Here is a 17,869-nt window from a genome sequence, read left to right as displayed (position 1 = left end):
AGGGGAAGGCCTCGTCAGTCTATTTATTTTCTCCTCTGTCGCAGCCTGCCGTGTGTTTACCGTCGCTGTAGCTGTGTTTTGTCCGTGTTGTCGGGCAGCTGGAGGTTTTCCGAGCGGCTCGGTGTCGACTGAAACCCCGCGGCGCCCCCTCTCCCCGGCCGTCGGTCGTCAGGTCCGGGGTCCAGCTGACTGCGGAGCGCCGTTCAGCGCCTCCAGCCCGGACGGAGCCGCCTGTTCCTCTGACGGGAGGCTTTGTGGCCGAAGCGGGCCCTCTCCGCCACCGTCTTCTCTCAGCGACTTGTGGACTTTAAACAAAGAGGACATTTATCTTTTTTTTTTTTTTTGTCTAACTCGAGTTGCTGGATCGTTTTTTCTGAGCGACCAGGCCCCGGCCTCATCCCCAGCCTCGCGTTTCCACATCGGGCTTTTTGTTGGGAGTCATGGGAGACACCAGCGAACGAAGCAAACCTCCGAGTCTACCTCCCCGCTGTCCCTGTGGGTTTTGGGGGTGAGTTTTGAACCCAGAATAACCTGGATTAAACCTGCTATCTTGAAGCGAAGCGTTGAAATAAGCTCATCGGCTTCACCGAGTCCAAACCCATTGTTGTTGTTCTGCTGTGCAGGCCCGGGGTGGGGGGTTGGGAAGTTAGCTAATAAATAGACCCACAGCCGGAAAACTGGCTAAATGTCCGCTGTTTTCTGAGCTCAGACCCTCTGCCGTGGTCTCGGCAGCTCGCTGGGGTTTTCACCGTGTTTTGAGGCCGTTAGTAAACCCAGGAGATGACGGACCCGACACAGAAAGTGATTTATTGCCAGCAGGTTCCTTCAGACCGGCCCTGTTTTCGTGCAGCACCTCGGGGAACAGCGGCAGGACCGCGGTTAGCTGTGTCTGAGAGCCGGGCTGTGAGCCTGTAGAGCCCGGTCCTCACCGTTTCACAGCCGCTCCTCAAGCGCTGGATGTGTGTTGCATACCGGATGTGAATCACTGATGTCTCCTGTGTTACCCCATAGGAAAAATGACTACATCTGAGCTTAAATCGATCCAAAAGCAAACATGACCGACTGTCTCTGCCCGCAGGGTGTAGCTGGGTCCCGGCAGGGAAACAGAGAGAAGACACTGCCGAGCTCCGCAGACTCAACATGAGCCCCTGTTGTAGCTGGTTTTCAACATATTAGTGACAATCAGCTACTGTTGTGTGAAATATTACCACACAGATAACAGCAGTCATTTACTGTGAGGTATTATCAAAACACAACGTTGTCATATGACTTGTCATTTGATCACCAACTCCCTCCCCCAAGCCCCAGCCCCCCCCAAGCTGCCTTCATTTTGTGGTATCCAGCAGGCAGACTGGAACCAGTAACCCACCTGTCAATGTCAGGTGACACAAATGGCAGTGCTGTGTGTTTTACAGCCCTGCCTGCCTCGGCTCAGAATAACACCTGGCCTGGGGCTGCTGGCCGGGCGGCCTGTCCCACACAGGCCCTGCACACATGTCTCTGAAACTCAAGGCCTCTTGAACAGATCTTGAGTAAAGGTTACGAACAGAGGTTTTGAAGGACTGAGCTCTTTACGCAGGCAGCATCAGAGACATGTTGGTATTTGTAGGTGAGCAGTAATACAGTTGGTTTAAACAGCGTTTTCACTACGATTTTAATTCAAATATCCTGAGATAATATTCAGATCAGGTGTACAGGTTCCAGTCAAAGGCTGCCCCAGGTGATTTCACTGACATTGTGCTAATCAGTGAAATCACCTGGTGGGAAAGGTAACCTGAGAGCCATCAGTCAGTTAAAGCAGACCACACTGAGAACCAGTGTCGCCCAGCTCACGCTCGGGGCTCAGTGCTGATACAAAAAGAGAGAATTAAAAAATCTGATAACAACAGCGGCCCATGTTTCCTTTCTTTAAGGAAACAGGAAACCTAAACATGTTTACATCCCTGTGACTTGGTTCTTTAAGCAGCAGGACATTTAAAACCAGATGTCCGGTGTCCTCTGGCTGGTAAATATGTCATGGCTACGCTGGTTTGAAATGACGTCAGGCGTGTTTCTGTAGCATGTTGACACACACACGCCTGTGCAGCTGGCTAATATTGGACAATGTGTCTGAGGGAAGTGTTGAAAATTCTTGCAGCCTCGCTTCAGTCCTCAGGGTTCAAGGTTAATGGCTTCTGTCTGCATGGTCTCATCTGTTCTCTCCTCCCTGCATGTTCCTATCTGATGATCCAGATGTGTTTAAACTACACAGCAAGATGTTTTACTTGTTTCTTTTCCTGTTGGCACAGTCAGATATTCCCCCCGGGTCTCCTGGTTGGAGTCTTACCTGGGTTGGAGGAGGGGGGCACTCGTGTCTAAATGAGTCTTGATCTCTCAGTTGCTGGTGTAAAGTGCATATTATCTGTATAATTATAGCTGCACGAAGGAGCGTTTGTCTCTTTTTTTAGGTCAACTTATTTGGATTAATTCAGGCTATCAGTTTAGCTTCTGGCCGTGTTGAAGCTTTGTTGAAGACCAGGCGATGCTGAGATAAAGGTGTTTTCCTTGCAGGTGGATCTCAGGTGACCGAGCCTCTGTTTATGGAAATGGATTTTATTTTATTAACCTTTTATTATTAAAAGAGGAATTCCTGCTTCAACGATTTGGTCACATTGAGCAGTTTGTTGTTGCACAGTGTCATCACCCTTCCTGCTTTTCATTGGTCAGGAGTTGCACTGAGTTTCCAGTTTATTAGGAACAGTTTGAAAAGTCCAACAGTGTGTATTAAACACTGTGTGAGAGTGTGTTGATTCAGCTCTGTCAGGCTGTGGGTGGTGGGGCTGCATTATACTGGACCACATCATAGTTTCTAACATTTGATCTGCCTCACACTTGTGAAGGCGTTGCACTAAACGTCAGAAGCACGTTTCTAAGTCTGTATCTCCTGAAGTGTAATTATAATAATGACGAATGTGGGTCACCATCGGAGTCATCAGGCGCTCTGTTGTCCAGGCCTGTCTGTCTAGCACATTTATCCACCTACAGATGCTGAGATGTGTTGGTGTAATGAGTGTAACAGGTGAAACACACCACCTCCTTGGTGAGGGTGAACTGTGTGTGCAGGCCCGTCCTGCTGCATTAGCCACAAAGCTCCTGTAGGAACAATGATGTGAATACCCTACAGACTTCCAGCTCCTATTGACTATTGACAGGACTCACAGCTGACAGAAATGAGCCAGCCTGATGTATTGTGGTGGCGGGAACATTAAAGAGAGGTCCAGAAGGTGAGGGAAAGACATGTCACACCTGTAGGGAAGGTACCGCCCACCACCAAGACGAGCTGGAGGCAGAAAACTGCTCAGTGTTGAAACCACAGAGTAAAGACTGAGGTGAGCAGGTGTTCCCCAGGTGATGAGACTGTCCTGACCTGCTTCATCTTGGTCTTGGTGGGTTTATTCAGACAGAACTCCTCCTCCTGCAGCCAAACCTCAAAGGTACGGTGGCCATCTTAGGAAAGCTCAGCCTCACCTGTGTATTTGTGGTCTGTGTCAGCCTCAGCTGTACTTTGAGCTCAGTGCTCTGGGGACACTCTCCAGCCTGATGAGATTGAGCCTTATCACTTCCAACTGTATGCATTGTTTGCATATTCAGAGGTGTGGTACATGTGCGTTCAGTCCTCACAGCAGCAGGGAAGAGGAAGTGGACGGGACCTGCCTGATTAGTTTTTCTTGTACAAAACTAGCAGTGCTGAGCCATTGGTGGATAATTAACCAACAGCAACAGTGACAACAGTTTTATTACAACCTCCTGCTGCCTCTCTACAGGTCTCCACTGCATCATTTCCACTGATCCTGCCTCCAACTGGTCGTTTGTTTGGTGCATGTTTAACTAAAAAAGTTTGCTATGATGAAACTTTGGAGAAGATGTCATGGCTGACGCTCGGCATGTGACAGACTCCTCATCTGAGGTGTTTATAAAGGGATGAGTTACTAGTGTTGGTTATGAAAATGGCATCATTTCACCTTGATGTTGAGCCACTGCGCAGAAACAAACGTCTGAAGTGACACAGAATTAAACACCAGATCATTTCTGTGCTGGATTTGTGGACAGTTTAGTTTCATGTTTCATGCTGTGACATTGTCTTAAAATGAAAACCATGTAACTCTGTGTGAGCAGCTCAGTAACCTCTACATCCTGTCCTCTCTCCTCAGCTCCAGTAAAACCATGAACCTCTGCTCCAAATGTTTTGCTGGTAAGTCTCAACACACAATATTTCTTTGATTAACAACAATGAGAAATGACTTTAGTGTCTTGTCGACACGTGCACACCACTCTACAGCATTCCACCGCAGAGAGCTGAAAAACCAAGATGAGGAAATAACAGAGGCTCATCTTGTTGCCACCTGAGGAACAGGCTGTGCAGCTGCACCTTCCTGGGATTAAATCCTGTCAAAGTCTCCACTGACTGCAGAGTAATGGAGACTACCATGTGGCCTCTGGGATTTTATTCCTCTCAGTAAATGTGCTGTGCAGTCGGAGTTGTCATGAAAACATCTGACAGCAGTGGGACGTAATCACTGGCTGTTAGGAAAGCTTCTCTCTTGTTGGCAGGCAGGTGACCAGCTCTCACCTGTCGTCACCTTCCTGTTCTAAAATTCACTTTGTGAGAGGTGTGTAAACCAGTGCCATTATATCAGCATGTCTGAGCATCAGTGACCTGGAGGGTTTCACCTGTAAAATGTTGCTCGACTGCAGAGGAAACTGATGCTAATGTCTACAGATATGCTTTACATACAGTTGATTTAGACCAGAAGATGACATTGAATTTCAAGTTTCCCCTCCCTGACCCTGTCCTTGAAGGCCACTCCCAGCTGCTAGAAAAGAGGGAACAGTCCATGTTTGTTTTGTGTTCAGTTGCTTCTTGGCTTTCAGAGGTGTCTCTCTGACAGCCGGGGACACGGCCAGCAGCTCGAGGCTAGGTGTGCCAGCTGATTCCACGTAGGAATGCTAACAATGCCCAGCAGTGGTTGGAGGAACATAGAGGGAAACGATGGTGAAAGTTGAAAGGCAGTTTCCTACATGAAGGGAGAGGAGAGCAGCTGTGCTGTCAGGGCAGAAGCAGCTGTACCTGTGGAGAATCTCAGTGCAGAAGTAGAAAGTTTGTTTTCCTGCAACGTGACAAAGAAAAAAAGAAAAATGGCTTTTTAAAGTTTGAAAATGTCAACTTATGCACCAAGTTTTCTCATTGTCGAGGATGGGTTGAGGGTGCGCTGCAGCCCCGTCGGTGGCCATGGCAACCGGTGAGCACGGCAGACAGCGAGGACCTAAGGGCCCGCCTTTGAGTCTGGCATCACAGACAGCAGTGATGCTCAGAATAGACTCAATACACATGAGTGCGGAGGCTGAGCAGAAGTGGGTTAGCCCACATGTGGAGGAGCAGCTAAAATCTAGGCTGACCCCCCCGCCCCCTCCTCACCCTCCCTGAAGACGATATCCTCACGGATCAATAACGTCTGAGATCATCGTCATCCAGCGAGGGTCAAAGTGCAGCTCCGTCTCAGTGTGATCACGTCCTGTTTAAAGCTAACGTGTGGTGCTGCAGGTGGAGCAGAGGCTGGATGTGGCTCTCAGGAGCTGAACACATTCGTCTGTGAGAGACGTGACAAAGGCCCCTGGTCGGACTCGACACAGGGATGTTGTGGTTCGTACAGTTAATGCACTGTGATTATTGGTCAGTGTGCCGCTTACTTTCTCATTGATCAGTGAATATTTTGCTCCATAAGATGGTGAAAATGGTGAAGACTGCTCCAGGACCAAAGAAGAGTCTGACCACAAGTCCAGACCCACAGATACTCAGTTTACTCTCATCACAGACTGAGGTTAGAGGTCAACAACCAGAAAATACAACAGAGAATCAAAACACTGTAATGAATTTTTCTAAGTCATAGAAGGTGTCCTTGAACACACCGACACTCGTCAGCTGCACTGTCACATGACTATAACACTATGACACTGCAGCTAATGGTTCACCTCCAGTTAATCTGCTGAGCTGGTTTGGTCTCGTCATAGTTACAATAATAAACATACGGACTCTATTGAAAACGGTGTACCTACCTTCGTTGCCATGGTTACTATAAAACATCATGGCTTGGTCGGGTTTAGTTGTGAGCCATCCATCCACCCCAACCTCTTCCTGACGTGGACTTTGTCGCTCTATAAACTACGTCACCGCACTTTTCCCTTTGCTCCTGTCATCATCACTACGACCACTAGATGTCGCCTAGCAACAGAACCTAACTCTGGGTCACAGTAACCTGCTGACAGACGACCTGTGACCTCCTTTGTTACAGGATAGTTTCTATTTATCAAAAAACAAATATTCAGATTGAGAAGCTGGAGACTAAAATTTAAAAACCCTACAATGATTTATTGATTATCAAATGATTATCAGCCAGCTAATTAATTAATCACCTAATCGTTTCATTTCTAATGAGCATCAACACTGTGACATGATGTGGAGAATCTGTGTGAGGAGTACATACATTACCTTCATATGACAGGATCCTCCAAAAAACAAAACCACAGATTCTTCATTTGAGGGGATGAAATTTAAGCAGCCAACATGATGTAACCAAAAAAAGTTAATGGATGTCTGGAAAGACAGTTTTCTGAGTAAAACAATGATTCATGTTAACCTGCCTGGTTACGACGAAACAGTTTTCACCACACTTGCTACATAAGCCTGTTGTAGAGACGGTGACAGGAGGTCTGGGATGAGCAGCTGTGTATTTGTACTACACACCACCAACAGGTGTGAGTCCAGATTAGAGTGTTGTGGCTCTGTTTCGTCTGTTTTCTCCTCCTCGTCCTCCCTCCATCTGTCTGTTTTCCCTGTCCTATATTTACATTTCTCTCCACTCCCTTTCTTACCGTCCTTGACCGTAGACATCCAGAAGAAGCAGCCAGGGGAGGACTGCACCTCCAAGCCGATCCAAAGCACTGGGAGTAGCCAATCGCCTGTTTTCAGTAGTGAGACGAGCAGTAGCAGTAGCCAATCCCTATTGTCGTCGCCACCCTCCAGCTCCGAGCAGCCGTCAGCCGAAGAGCCCTCGCCCATGTTTCCCAGCACGAGGGAAGGTAAGATGGGACAACCAAGGTCTTCTTCTTCTTCCTTGCATAACGGTGTTCACGTGGAGGGAAACCAAACAACCTGCTGGTGTAAAGTCTACAGTAAATGTCTGATAAACACAGCTCTGGTCGTCTGTGTGAAGCTGCTGACGGAGAACAGACGGCCTGAGACAGAGCAGGACAAGCAGGAGATCAGGGACTGTTGAGTAAGGGGAGGGCGCACTTATAATCACTTCTTGTATCTGTCACATGGGTGTCTCCACCTCCCCGCCCCCTTCAGGAGACCAGCGGCAGGTCTGAGTCTGTTCACTCCAGCGGAACCTGATTACAGATTCTTTCGCTCCATAGTCACTGAAATAAATATTGGATCCATTTTTTCACAAGACACAGATCTTCTAACATTCTGACATCAAAATGATTTTTTTTAGATAAATCAGGAGAAAATCAATGCTTCTACTGACGTCACCTTCCAACCAGATAAACAGATGTTTAGAGGGACTCGTACATGAAGCCATGAATTAAAAGTTAAAACCAACATAAAACTTTCTTTGCTTTATAATACCATCACTGTTATATTATCTAACTGTTTTTGGAGGGAAAACAGAGAGTGTTTTTAGACTGATGTGATCTTGTTCTTGGTTGATCAGATATTAAGTTAGAAGAAAAAATGAGCGGCAAAATAAGGAACAGATTCACGCAGTGGCTGCGTCCCAATTCAGGGGCCACATCCCTCAGAGGACCTGGTCTGTGAAGGCGAGGCCCTTTGTAGCTGTTGCAGACCGTGAAGGCCAAACTGAAATGAGGAGGTCAGGTCTACGGAGGATTTTTAGCTTTGCGTCATGTTGATGTTTCGACATGGACAAGCGGCTGTGACGACGCCTACTTAGACAGGAAGTGTACACCACTTCATTTCACCATTGACGCTGCCTGTAATGCATCATCTTTGTAATAGAGGATCTTTGAGGAGATTTTACTGCTTACAAAGGGGAAGTTTAATTTAATGTGAAGAACATTGCAGAAGTCAGGAGATGATGTCACACAGGACTTCCTCCAATAACTGCTGAGCTAAGGATGACATCAGCAGTGAGTCTTTAAAGCTGGACCACGTGCAGCACAGACGTCACTCCTCCGTGATCAGGTGACACTCGGCAAGATGCAGTGGTAGAGTCGCAGTAAAGCCAGGAATCGGTCTGTGGATTTTTCTTTTGACACACAGCAACAATAGTAATGCCCCAGTACAAAGTGACACATGGTACTGGGATGACTGGACCTCACACACAGTTGAAGATGACAATAAACAGTAGAGAGCACACATTCCCCTGTGAGCGATGATCTTTTCCAGTCTGAACACACAGTATGTCTGAAGTCCCCACCACTGAGCTTTTACATGCTAATTGGACATTAGACTAATTTCCACTACAAATACACTTTTAAAGCTCCATGTTTTAACTTCTCCTGTGTTTTATCTGAAGTGTTGATCTCCATCAGAAGATATATTTGTGCTTTTAAGAACCAAAAACCATCTCAGTGTAGTTTTACATCTCCTCTCTCAGGCTTCTCTCTGGAGCTCTAGTAACAACGGGTCAGTCAGCCAATCAGAGGAGAGGAGTGACTGCTTTGTTGTGACATCACAAAGTTCCAGAAGTCCTGACGGCTGGTTTTAAGGCTCAGTTTCTGAATACAGGCTGTGTGCATTTCTCTGTGGACTGAGGCTTTGATACTTTCACAGTATTAATATAGAACCTAGACCTGCTTTATAATCACAAACACATGGACATCTACCTTTAGACTGTGTGGAGATAAAAATTGTCAAATATGTTTATTGTGTTTTATTCAGTCATGTAATAGGTTTTAAATGTCTTTGTATTATCTGACATGTCCTGCTGTGGAGTGGAGGAATTTTTACCTTCTTCTTCCCTGTTTCTTGAGTCATTTCTCAAATATAGAAACATGAAAAAAAATGATGTAATGACATCGCCTATCTTCACTTACAATATGAAGTAATATGGAAAACTTCCACGTTCAGTAAGACTTTGATAAGGTGACATTCTGTGCTCTTCATAACACAAAATTAAAATACATTGTGCTTTTTCTCCAAGGCTGCTACATGACACTTTCAGTACATGTAGTACTTTGGATGGATGGTCATGTCCCGTCTTACCCGTCTCTTCATTTCCACCTGCAGGCGTGTCGTCCACAGAAACAGCCCAAGGCACACTCTGCACACCCACAAAACGTCCACGAGAATCAGGTACAGTCGGCCCCTCCCCTCTTCCTCCTGCCAGTAGCTCTGCGTGACCTGCCCCACTTCGAGCGCTAACTCTTAACCTTCCGCTTGTTTCCAGCCTCGGGCTCAGAGAGCGAGGCGACGCCAGAGAAACGGCCTCGGCCGGACGAGAAAGAGGGGGGCGGCGAGGAGGCCCGTGGGACGCCCAAGCAGAAGAACCGCCGGCGCTGCTATCGCTGCCAAACCAAACTAGAGCTGGTGCAGCAGGAACTGGGCTCCTGCCGCTGTGGTCAGTACCAGCACATCACACTCTTCCACCTTAATACCACCTTTAATTTGACGGAGAGGAGAACAAAGTCGGCTGCTGTTTTTGAGTTTGACTGAGAAACATGAGGCGCTGCTCTGTAGCAGAGTCTGCAGAGTTCGATTTTGTTCAGTCCTGCTCATAAATACCAAACATTCAATCATTTTCAGGATTTTAACCCTTTAAATCCTGGTTTGTTTTGCATAATGCCACTGTTGTCAATTTCCATATGTTAGTTAATCTTTTGATAATTTAATTTCTTCTAAGTGAACATTGTTCTTACTGTACACGTGGACACACACACTAATTTCTCAATACACAGTCACACCACACTCTGACATCCATACCAACACACCCACACCGCTTCAGCTGCGTACATTTATTTCAGTGGCCTGCAGTGCCACTGAAATAAAGAGCAGCAGTACCCGCAGTGGAAACATGGATTTCAAATGGTCAAATGGTGCTTCATCTGGTGGGAAATGGTAAAACCTAAAATTCTGGAGCCAGGACTTCAGAATAAAAGCCTCATAAAATAGAAAACTGTGTGTTCTAGACATGTCATGGGAGCTGAGGTTGAAATTTCAAAATTTCCCGAAAAATACAAACCATTGGAAAAAATTATGGCCGTTTGCATTAACAAAGCCGAAATCGTCGCAACATCAAAAGTGAAAGGACAAAAATGTCTCGGTGGAGAAAGAGCTCAGAGGAGAAGTCAGTAGTTTTCCTGTGTTTTGTAATAAGTTTGTTGAGGTACAACCACTGACATGACATGTGTTGCCCCCCCCCCCCCCTTCCACAGGCTACGTGTTCTGCATGCTCCACCGTCTCCCCGAGCAGCACGACTGTCTGTTCGACCATCTGGGCCGCGGGCGCGAGGAGGCCGTCCTCAAGATGGTGAAGCTGGACCGCAAGGTGGGCCGCTCGTGCCAACGCATCGGGGAGGAGTGCTCCTGATTGGCCACACCGTGACCGGTCATCCAATCAGAGATGAGGCGCTTACAAAGAGGAGGAGGAGGAAGAGGAGGAGGAGGAGGTGGAAGGAGAGTGGGGAGGAATGACAAATGGGGTGATGGGTGGGAGGGGGAGGGAGGGGGAGGAGGGAAGAAGAAAAGGAGGAGGAGGGGGTGGGGGGGTGGGGGGAAGCACGGTCGCAACATCCTGCATCTGACCCGACGATTCTGGATCTGAGCTTGACGCCGCCCTGTTGTCGTCCTGATTTCCTGCCTGGAGCGTCTGTTTGGACTCGGCTCTGGCAGCTCGGGGGCCAACAGGGGCCCCAGTGGCTGTCCTGCGGAGCCACGTTCAGTATCACATGTTCACACACACAGCCTTAACCCCCCCCCCCCCCCCCCCCCATCTTCAGAGGAAGGACACCGCAGAGATGGATCCGGTCAGTCGTATGTCATGCACAGCTCCGCCGTTTGTCGCCACGGTTTCCTCCTCTCTGCTCATGCTCCTTTTTTCAGAACAGGAAGTTGTGGGAGATGAACTGTCGTAGCGTTTGGCTGGACTGATCCGTTTGGATTCTCATTCAACAGAGTTAATGGGGTTTTTTTTTTTTTCATTTCTTGGTCGCGGGGGAGGGGTGCAGCTCTATCCCACGACCGCTCCTCAGGTCGTCATCAAGGGGTTGGAGTATCAAACCTGTAACCCCACCTTCCTCTCTTTTTTCCCGCCTGTGTTCGGTCCATGCATGGCCCCAGCATCAGTGCATCTGTGCAGGGGTGAGTGTCACCTGGTAACGTGAGGCAGTCCACAGATGTGGTCATGGTTTGATTCTTTCTCTTCTTCTTTTATTTTTATTTTTTAATTTTTACATGTGGTCGTCATGGTGATTAGCTCGTTTTTACTGCTTAACCACGGTGTCGTGGAGGACAATACAGCCAATCCCTGCCTCTGCTCACACGGACTGTCGACGAAAAGAAAAATACAAATAAATATTAAAAAAAATGAAACCACACTAATGGACAAGAGTAACTCAGATAAATCCTCTGTGTAGCAGATCCTCTTCTCCCTCTTTCCCTCCCTTTTTCCATTTACTGAGTGGTACTGTTGTCGATGAATAAGGGGGAATACGACTGAATTTTTGTGTTCGCCAAAACGCCATGTGTTCATTAAGAGAAACAAATAATCTGAAGTTGATCACGGATTGTCGATAAACTGACTCCATAAATGACTTACTACCCTGAAATAATTCCCTAATTTATTCTTACTTTGTGTTTTGTGGGTGGGGTTAGGCCTCATTTAACCTTCAGATCGGGGACGTGTGATTGGATGAAATTCTTAAAATATAAATTGATTAAATCAAAGAGTTGGGCTCTTCCCAGGGATTAAATCAGTGATGTCATGTTGATGCACGGCACGCAGGACGAGAAATTAACCAAATGCTGGTTGACTTGGAGACATGACTCCACCAGCGCAAAATAAAGACAGTAGTTAGTTTTCAACATCAGCACGACTGGTTCTCTTCAGTTTGGCTCTTAGTGAACCTTATTCAGGTGAGATTGAATGTGACCTGAAGACTTCCTGTGGTCCATCATGCAGGTTTTTATTTTGGCGGAGCCAGTCCAGGCTGTCCGTCATCTGCTGACATCACTGCTGTGTGTCTGATGCCTCAGCTGCTTGTGGCTGCTGAAATAATGTGTGAATTCTCAAATTGAGTGGTTTTCCCTTTCCTCATGTTTCTGTTCTGTCATCGTTTGTCATGGTTTCTGATCCTGCTATCGATTGGCCGACACAGTCTGACTGCGTGGACTCTGTGCTGTGCATATTGTTCAGTTACACACCTTCTTCTTCTTCTTCTCCTTCTCCTTCTCCTTCTCCTTCTCCTTCTTCTTCTCCTTCTTCTCCTCCTCCTCAAAGGGCCGTTCTACCAAAATCAACTTTTTTGTTTGTTACTTTGCAGAAGCTGACGTTTTTTATTTTTTGGTTTATCCAAAGTATAAATGACAGTTTCTTAATACAGGTGCAGGACTCTTCATTCAGTGTACTTTGCAGCAAGTTGAATTTGATGATGTTGGATTGTATTTTACTGTTTGTTTGTTTTTTGTTTTTTACAGTAGATTTCCTTGAATGTTAGGAAAATCTGATTTTTATTTTATTTTATTTTTTTTGCATAATAACAGAAAATGTTGGTTCAGGTGGACAGCCCTTATAACCAGACACCACTTAACTATGCTAATCCTCATGCACAAGTTATTGTTTGTTCTCTCACCACCCCTCCCGTCTTCTCCGATGAGAACTCAGCGAAGGATAAAGGGAGTGTGGAGAAACGTCACGGCTGGTTCTTATTTTGATATTTGAAAAACTTGTTCCTTTTTTTGAGTGCTAATGAGAAATGGAAGAAATGGAATATCTTTCTGTACCTTTTAAAGAAAAAAATTATTTAACCTTATATCAGTTTGAGTTACTTACACCCTAGCATAGAGTGGCATATTTAGTTAAATGTATAAAAAAAAAAAAAAAAAAAAAAAAAAAGCAAGAACATAATTCTGTCCTGTTTTCTCCTTTAATTTTATCGTGTTCCATTTTTCTGCTGAGGAAAATAAACTGGATTAGAGGATGTGGTGTGTTTGTGTGTGTGTGTGTGTTTGTGTGTGTGTGTGTGTGTGTGTGTGTGTGTGTGTGTGTGTGTGTGTTAACATGTGTCTCTTTTTCCAACACTAACATTTGTTTGAAAGTAAAATTAAACCATGAACAGAACAACATAATATCCATCACACTTCTTTGTTAGAAGAGAAAATGTTGAGCAGAACTCAGACTGATGCAGGTCATAAACAACCTTTTATGTAGTTTTTCCTGCAGTGATTTAGAGTTGATCCCATTTTGATATTAAAACATGTTAGTGTGTATGATGTGTTATATCTAATGTATCTGCCTGTCTAGTGTGACAGGAACAAAACTACACTTATAAATAGTGTAGTTAATAAACTTAATAAAATGGGGTACCAAGATACTAATGAGCCAATGAGCCTCATGAATTAATACATCATTTAAAATACAAAAACAACATTCAGGTCACCTGTGAATTCTTGTGTCTGGAAGATGAGATTAACTGTTGCTAATAACATTTTAGTGATGTAGCAGGTTAAGATGGTGCTAATTTTATTTTCTTTATTGCCTGTTGGGTTAATTATCAATTTATAGTAAAACATCTAATGTCCATTAGAAATATTTAGTGGAGACACATAAAACAACTACAGGTTGACCAAGAAACGACCACATGGACCAGGGGTCAGCGACTACATGTGGCTCAGGCCTATTTTCTAACCCGTTACACGGAGGCCGGAACATAATCAAAGGCTAATTTAAGAAACTGATAAAAATGCAACTTAAACGTACTGTGTGTCTGCTCAGATGTGGCGCTGTGGACCACAGTCACATATTATACGTTCGACTGATCAGTTGAACTGGTGGTAGTTTTTCTTATCACACAGCTATTTCAGAGTTCTGTCAAGTCAGCGACAGAACCTCTGGAACTTTCTGTAAGAACTTTTCACAATAGAAGCTGAAAGATTATCTGAACTAAAGAATTGCAGAACACAAGAACTTTCTTGCGCTTTTATTTTGTAGACAAGATAAAAAGACAGAAATCGCTAAAGAGGAAGTGATTCAGTGGGAAACTGTCGCTGCCATGACGGAGACCTACCTTCACACCAGGTGCTGCACACAGACACCTGGTGGATTAAAGTATAATAAGCATCTTCGGGTGGGGGGGGGATGGGGTTCTCTATTTCTTCATTAGCCGCAGCTTAATGTGAGACTGTCACTTCATTATTTTAAGATTTATCAAAAATAAAATCTGATTATCAGAAAATAAAATAATAGTTACGTCTCTGTCAGTCTCTGGGTTACCTGTGTTGGAGGTGGGGCCTTTTACACTGTCTCATGATCTGTTCATATCCCAGGGTTAGGGTGAATACCCTAACCCTAACCCTAACCCTAACCCTAACCCTAACGGAACAAACCCAATCAACTGATGAGGACCATGGTGCCATGGCTGAAAGCTCTGGGTAAAGCTACTAAGTGGACATTGAGCTGGGGCCATTGTATCAACTTGTTTTTAAGGTGACGAGTGAACCGCCACGCTCAGAATGAATCTCATTGGTTGAGATAACGGCTGTGGGCGGGGCCAGTTACTCAGCTTTAATACAGGTTTAATAACAGGCTCAACTTTTCCTCTCATCACAGAACAACCAGCAGTAGATGTATACCCTCTGGTTGTCTGAGCCGCTGAAATATCACAGTTCATATTTTCTAACATTTTCTAACAGATCAGCCGTTAGCGGTGGCTAACTAGCTAATAACTTAGCTAGCTAGCATACAGAAAACAGACTGCTCTAAATGGCTAACTTACGGTTGTAGTCAGTGATTGATAAAGTGTGTGAACAGGTTCCTAAAAGATTTTGAACCATGACCCAGTTAACCTGAGTCATACCTTTATCTTCTGTCTTAATATTATCAAGACAAGTTTTCAACGAGTCTATTAAAAATGCTGTAAGACTGAAAAGAGTCAAGACAACACATAAAACACAAGGCTGTGTAAGAAGGAGAGAAAGGTGAAATGAGCTGAACTCAGTTGTCAGTCACAGTCGTTTTTAAAGACGCCCTTCAGACACGTTGGAAGTCACAAAGAAATCCTCGGTTTCTCTCTGCTGAGCAGCCTGGGCGCTGGGACACATGAAATGTGTTATTTACTGTTTGATCAAATGGTAAATCACAGAAAAATGTAAGAGGAAAACTGTTTAATTACCTTGGTGAAAACTCAGATCTGCTCCCTCCCCGAGAAGAACATGTGTAAACAGCTGTAACAGCTGGACCCATGCAGTCCATCCCAGGGTGTGAGCAGTGAACGCTGCACGTTTCCATATCACACCTGTCTCACCTGCATATTGGACCATGATTGGTGGTGATGTCACTCTGCTGAAGAGACGGTGAACAGAGAGGAAATGTGTGATTTAGACTCATATCGTTGTTGTGTATTTGTTCTTTAGACTTTCACTTCATTAGAGACGTGTTTTTGATGAACTGATCTCAGTATCTGCTGCTGCTTCTCTGTCAGAGGCTCCTCACAAGCTGCGCTGCCTGCTGTGATCAGGAGTCCTGTCCGAGGTGTGTTGTTGATGCCGTCCGGTGTTAAACCTCGGCAGTGTGTGGACTGAGGAGTGTGTGTCTTCAGTTTGCACCTAGACCAGCGCAGCTTGAACCTGAAACACTTACTACAGTGATAATTAGACGCTGTGTGTTCGGCCTGTGAGCAGAGTTGAGTGAGTCAGAGCAGTGTGAGCTCTGGTCGTGTTGGAGACCGAGGCAGTGACTCTGTGGAGACGACTCCACACACACTCAGGACATTACTCTGCTTGGACAGTAGATGGTGCAGTGAGACCGCAGGGTGAAGGGAGGCCTCTCCTCTGGGTCTCGTCTCCCTCGTTAGAGGACGGTTTTATTTCTGTTCCACATGTGTTATTAATAATTCTACGACGGAGGCATGTGCTCAGCTGCGGCTCTGATCATTTATTGAAATAAAATGTGACGGTTTTCATCTCGTCACCTCGTCTGTTCATGTGACTGCAACAGAAATAAAAACCTTTCCCCTTCCTTTTTCCTCACGTCTTCACTTCTTGTCTCCTCCTCTCCTGCTGCTTTTCCTCTGGTCGTCCTCTTGTCTCAGGCTAACGGTGCAGCGGGTCCAGGCTCGTCTGGAGCAGGGACACATGATCAGAGCCACATGTGCTGATTCTGCTGCTGATTGTTGGTTAGTTTTGCTCCCTGGTTTTTCCCTCTCTCTCCTCTTCTGCCTTTACCTCAGAGCCAGAAACAACCTTTGTTTAGCCATTAACAGTTTTATTATATTCTACAATACAAAAGCACTTGTACTGTGCTTTTCTATTTTATACTGATTTTCTATTTCTATTATATATTTCTATTTTATATAGTGACTAGTTACTTCAGATGAAGACTTCACAGGTTAGAACCCGATCGAGCACAGAGCACTGTGAAAGGTTGAACCAGTGGTTCATCTTGACCTGTGACCCTCTCAGCTGTGGAGCTGTTACGACTGATTTCCCCTTTACTTTGTTTTATTTTTACAATTATTCACATATTATTATTTCAAATCCACAAACAAAGAGACAATATGAAGGAAATAAATGTGTGAAGCAGAACTTGGTTTAGTCTTGAAACGCTCATTTGTCCCGTGACCCTCTGGAGGGGCCCGACCCTGAGGTTGAGCACCACTGGACCGGACTCGCTCCGAGCCACAGCGGTGACCACGGTGATCAGACGGTCATGTTTCTTCTTCTACCATCAAACATCGGTCCAGTTTTCTGCTGCTCTGCTTTTACTTTTGATATTTTAATACATTTACATAAAAATGTATTAAAAGCTGTTTTATCTTTTCTTTAAAAATACATGAAGCCATTAATTGATAGTAAAAAAAAAGCTACAATTTGTACAAACAGTTGTCTGTGATTCTATTCTCCTCTATTCTATCTCCTCCTCCTCCTCTCCTCCCCTCCTCTCCTCCCTCCTCCCCTCCTCCTCCTCCCTCCTCCTCTCCTCTCCTCCCCTCCCTCCCCTCCTCTCCTTCTCCCCTCCCCTCCCCTCCCTCCCCTCCTCCTCTCCTCCCTCCTCCTCTCCTCTCCTCCTCCTCCCCTCCCTCCTCCTCTCCTCCTCCCCTCCCTCCTCCTCCCCTCCTCTCCTTCTCCCCTCCCCTCCCCTCCCTCCCCTCCTCCTCTCCTCCTCCCCTCCTCTCCTTATCCCCTACCCTCCCCTCCCCTCCCCTCCTCCTCTCCTCCCTCCCCTCCTCCTCCCTCCTCCTCCCCTCCCCTCCTCTCCTCTCCTCCTCCCCTCCCCACCTCCTCCTCCCCTCCCCTCCCCTCCTCTCCTCCTCCCCTCCCCTCCTCCCCTCCCCTCCCTCCCTCCTCCTCTCCTCCCCTCCCCTCCTCTCCTCCTCCCCTCCTCTCCTTCTCCCCTACCCTCCCCTCCCCTCCCCTCCCCTCCCTCCCCTCCTCCTCTCCTCCCTCCTCTCCTCCCTCCTCCTCTCCTCTCCTCTCCTCTCCTCTCCTCTTCTCCTCTCCTCTCCTCCCCTCCTCCTCCCCTCCTCTCCTTCTCCCCTACCCTCCCCTCCCCTCCTCCTCTCCTCCCTCCTCCCCTCCCTCCCTCCTCCTCCCCTCCTCTCCTCCTCTCCTCCTCTCCTCCTCCCCTCCTCCCTCCTCCCTCCTCTCTCCAGT

General features: G+C 46.3%; 1 protein-coding gene across 3 annotated transcripts; it reads left to right on the top strand.

Moving 5' to 3' along the window:
- Window positions 1-53: 53 nt before the first annotated feature.
- LOC139612223 (AN1-type zinc finger protein 3-like) lies at window positions 54-10,693 on the top strand. Of its 3 annotated transcripts, none has more exons than XM_071467556.1 (6): window positions 59-508; window positions 4,191-4,231; window positions 6,925-7,116; window positions 9,293-9,358; window positions 9,453-9,623; window positions 10,438-10,687. In XM_071467556.1, exons 1-6 carry the CDS (start codon window positions 441-443, stop codon window positions 10,590-10,592), a joined length of 693 nt encoding a protein of 230 aa, XP_071323657.1. In that variant the 5' UTR covers window positions 59-440; the 3' UTR covers window positions 10,593-10,687. The 3 variants fall into 3 exon arrangements, with proteins under 3 accessions (XP_071323659.1, XP_071323657.1, XP_071323658.1); XM_071467557.1 differs by lacking the exon at window positions 59-508 and adding an exon at window positions 779-2,005 and having other exon boundaries at window positions 10,438-10,689; XM_071467558.1 differs by lacking the exon at window positions 6,925-7,116 and having other exon boundaries at window positions 54-508; window positions 10,438-10,693.
- The last annotated feature ends 7,176 nt before the right edge of the window (window positions 10,694-17,869 follow it).

This window comes from Trachinotus anak, unplaced genomic scaffold (genome assembly GCF_046630095.1).
Source record: "Trachinotus anak isolate AG129_WGS33_773 ecotype Australia unplaced genomic scaffold, CSIRO_AGI_Tana_v1 ptg000031l, whole genome shotgun sequence".
Lineage (NCBI taxonomy): Eukaryota > Metazoa > Chordata > Actinopteri > Carangiformes > Carangidae > Trachinotus > Trachinotus anak.
Note: the sequence above shows the minus strand (reverse complement) of the source record. Positions and strands in the feature narration are given on the sequence as shown.

What these genes read in the sequence shown, in the direction of transcription:
- LOC139612223 (XM_071467556.1), top strand. Translation starts at nt 441, where the DNA reads ATGGGAGACACCAGCGAACGAAGCAAACCTCCGAGTCTACCTCCCCGC. An exon ending in AAAACGTCCACGAGAATCAG is followed by an intron (nt 9,359 to 9,452) that starts GTACAGTCGGCC and finishes GCTTGTTTCCAG; the next exon opens with CCTCGGGCTCAGAGAGCGAG. An exon ending in ACTGGGCTCCTGCCGCTGTG is followed by an intron (nt 9,624 to 10,437) that starts GTCAGTACCAGC and finishes CCCCTTCCACAG; the next exon opens with GCTACGTGTTCTGCATGCTC.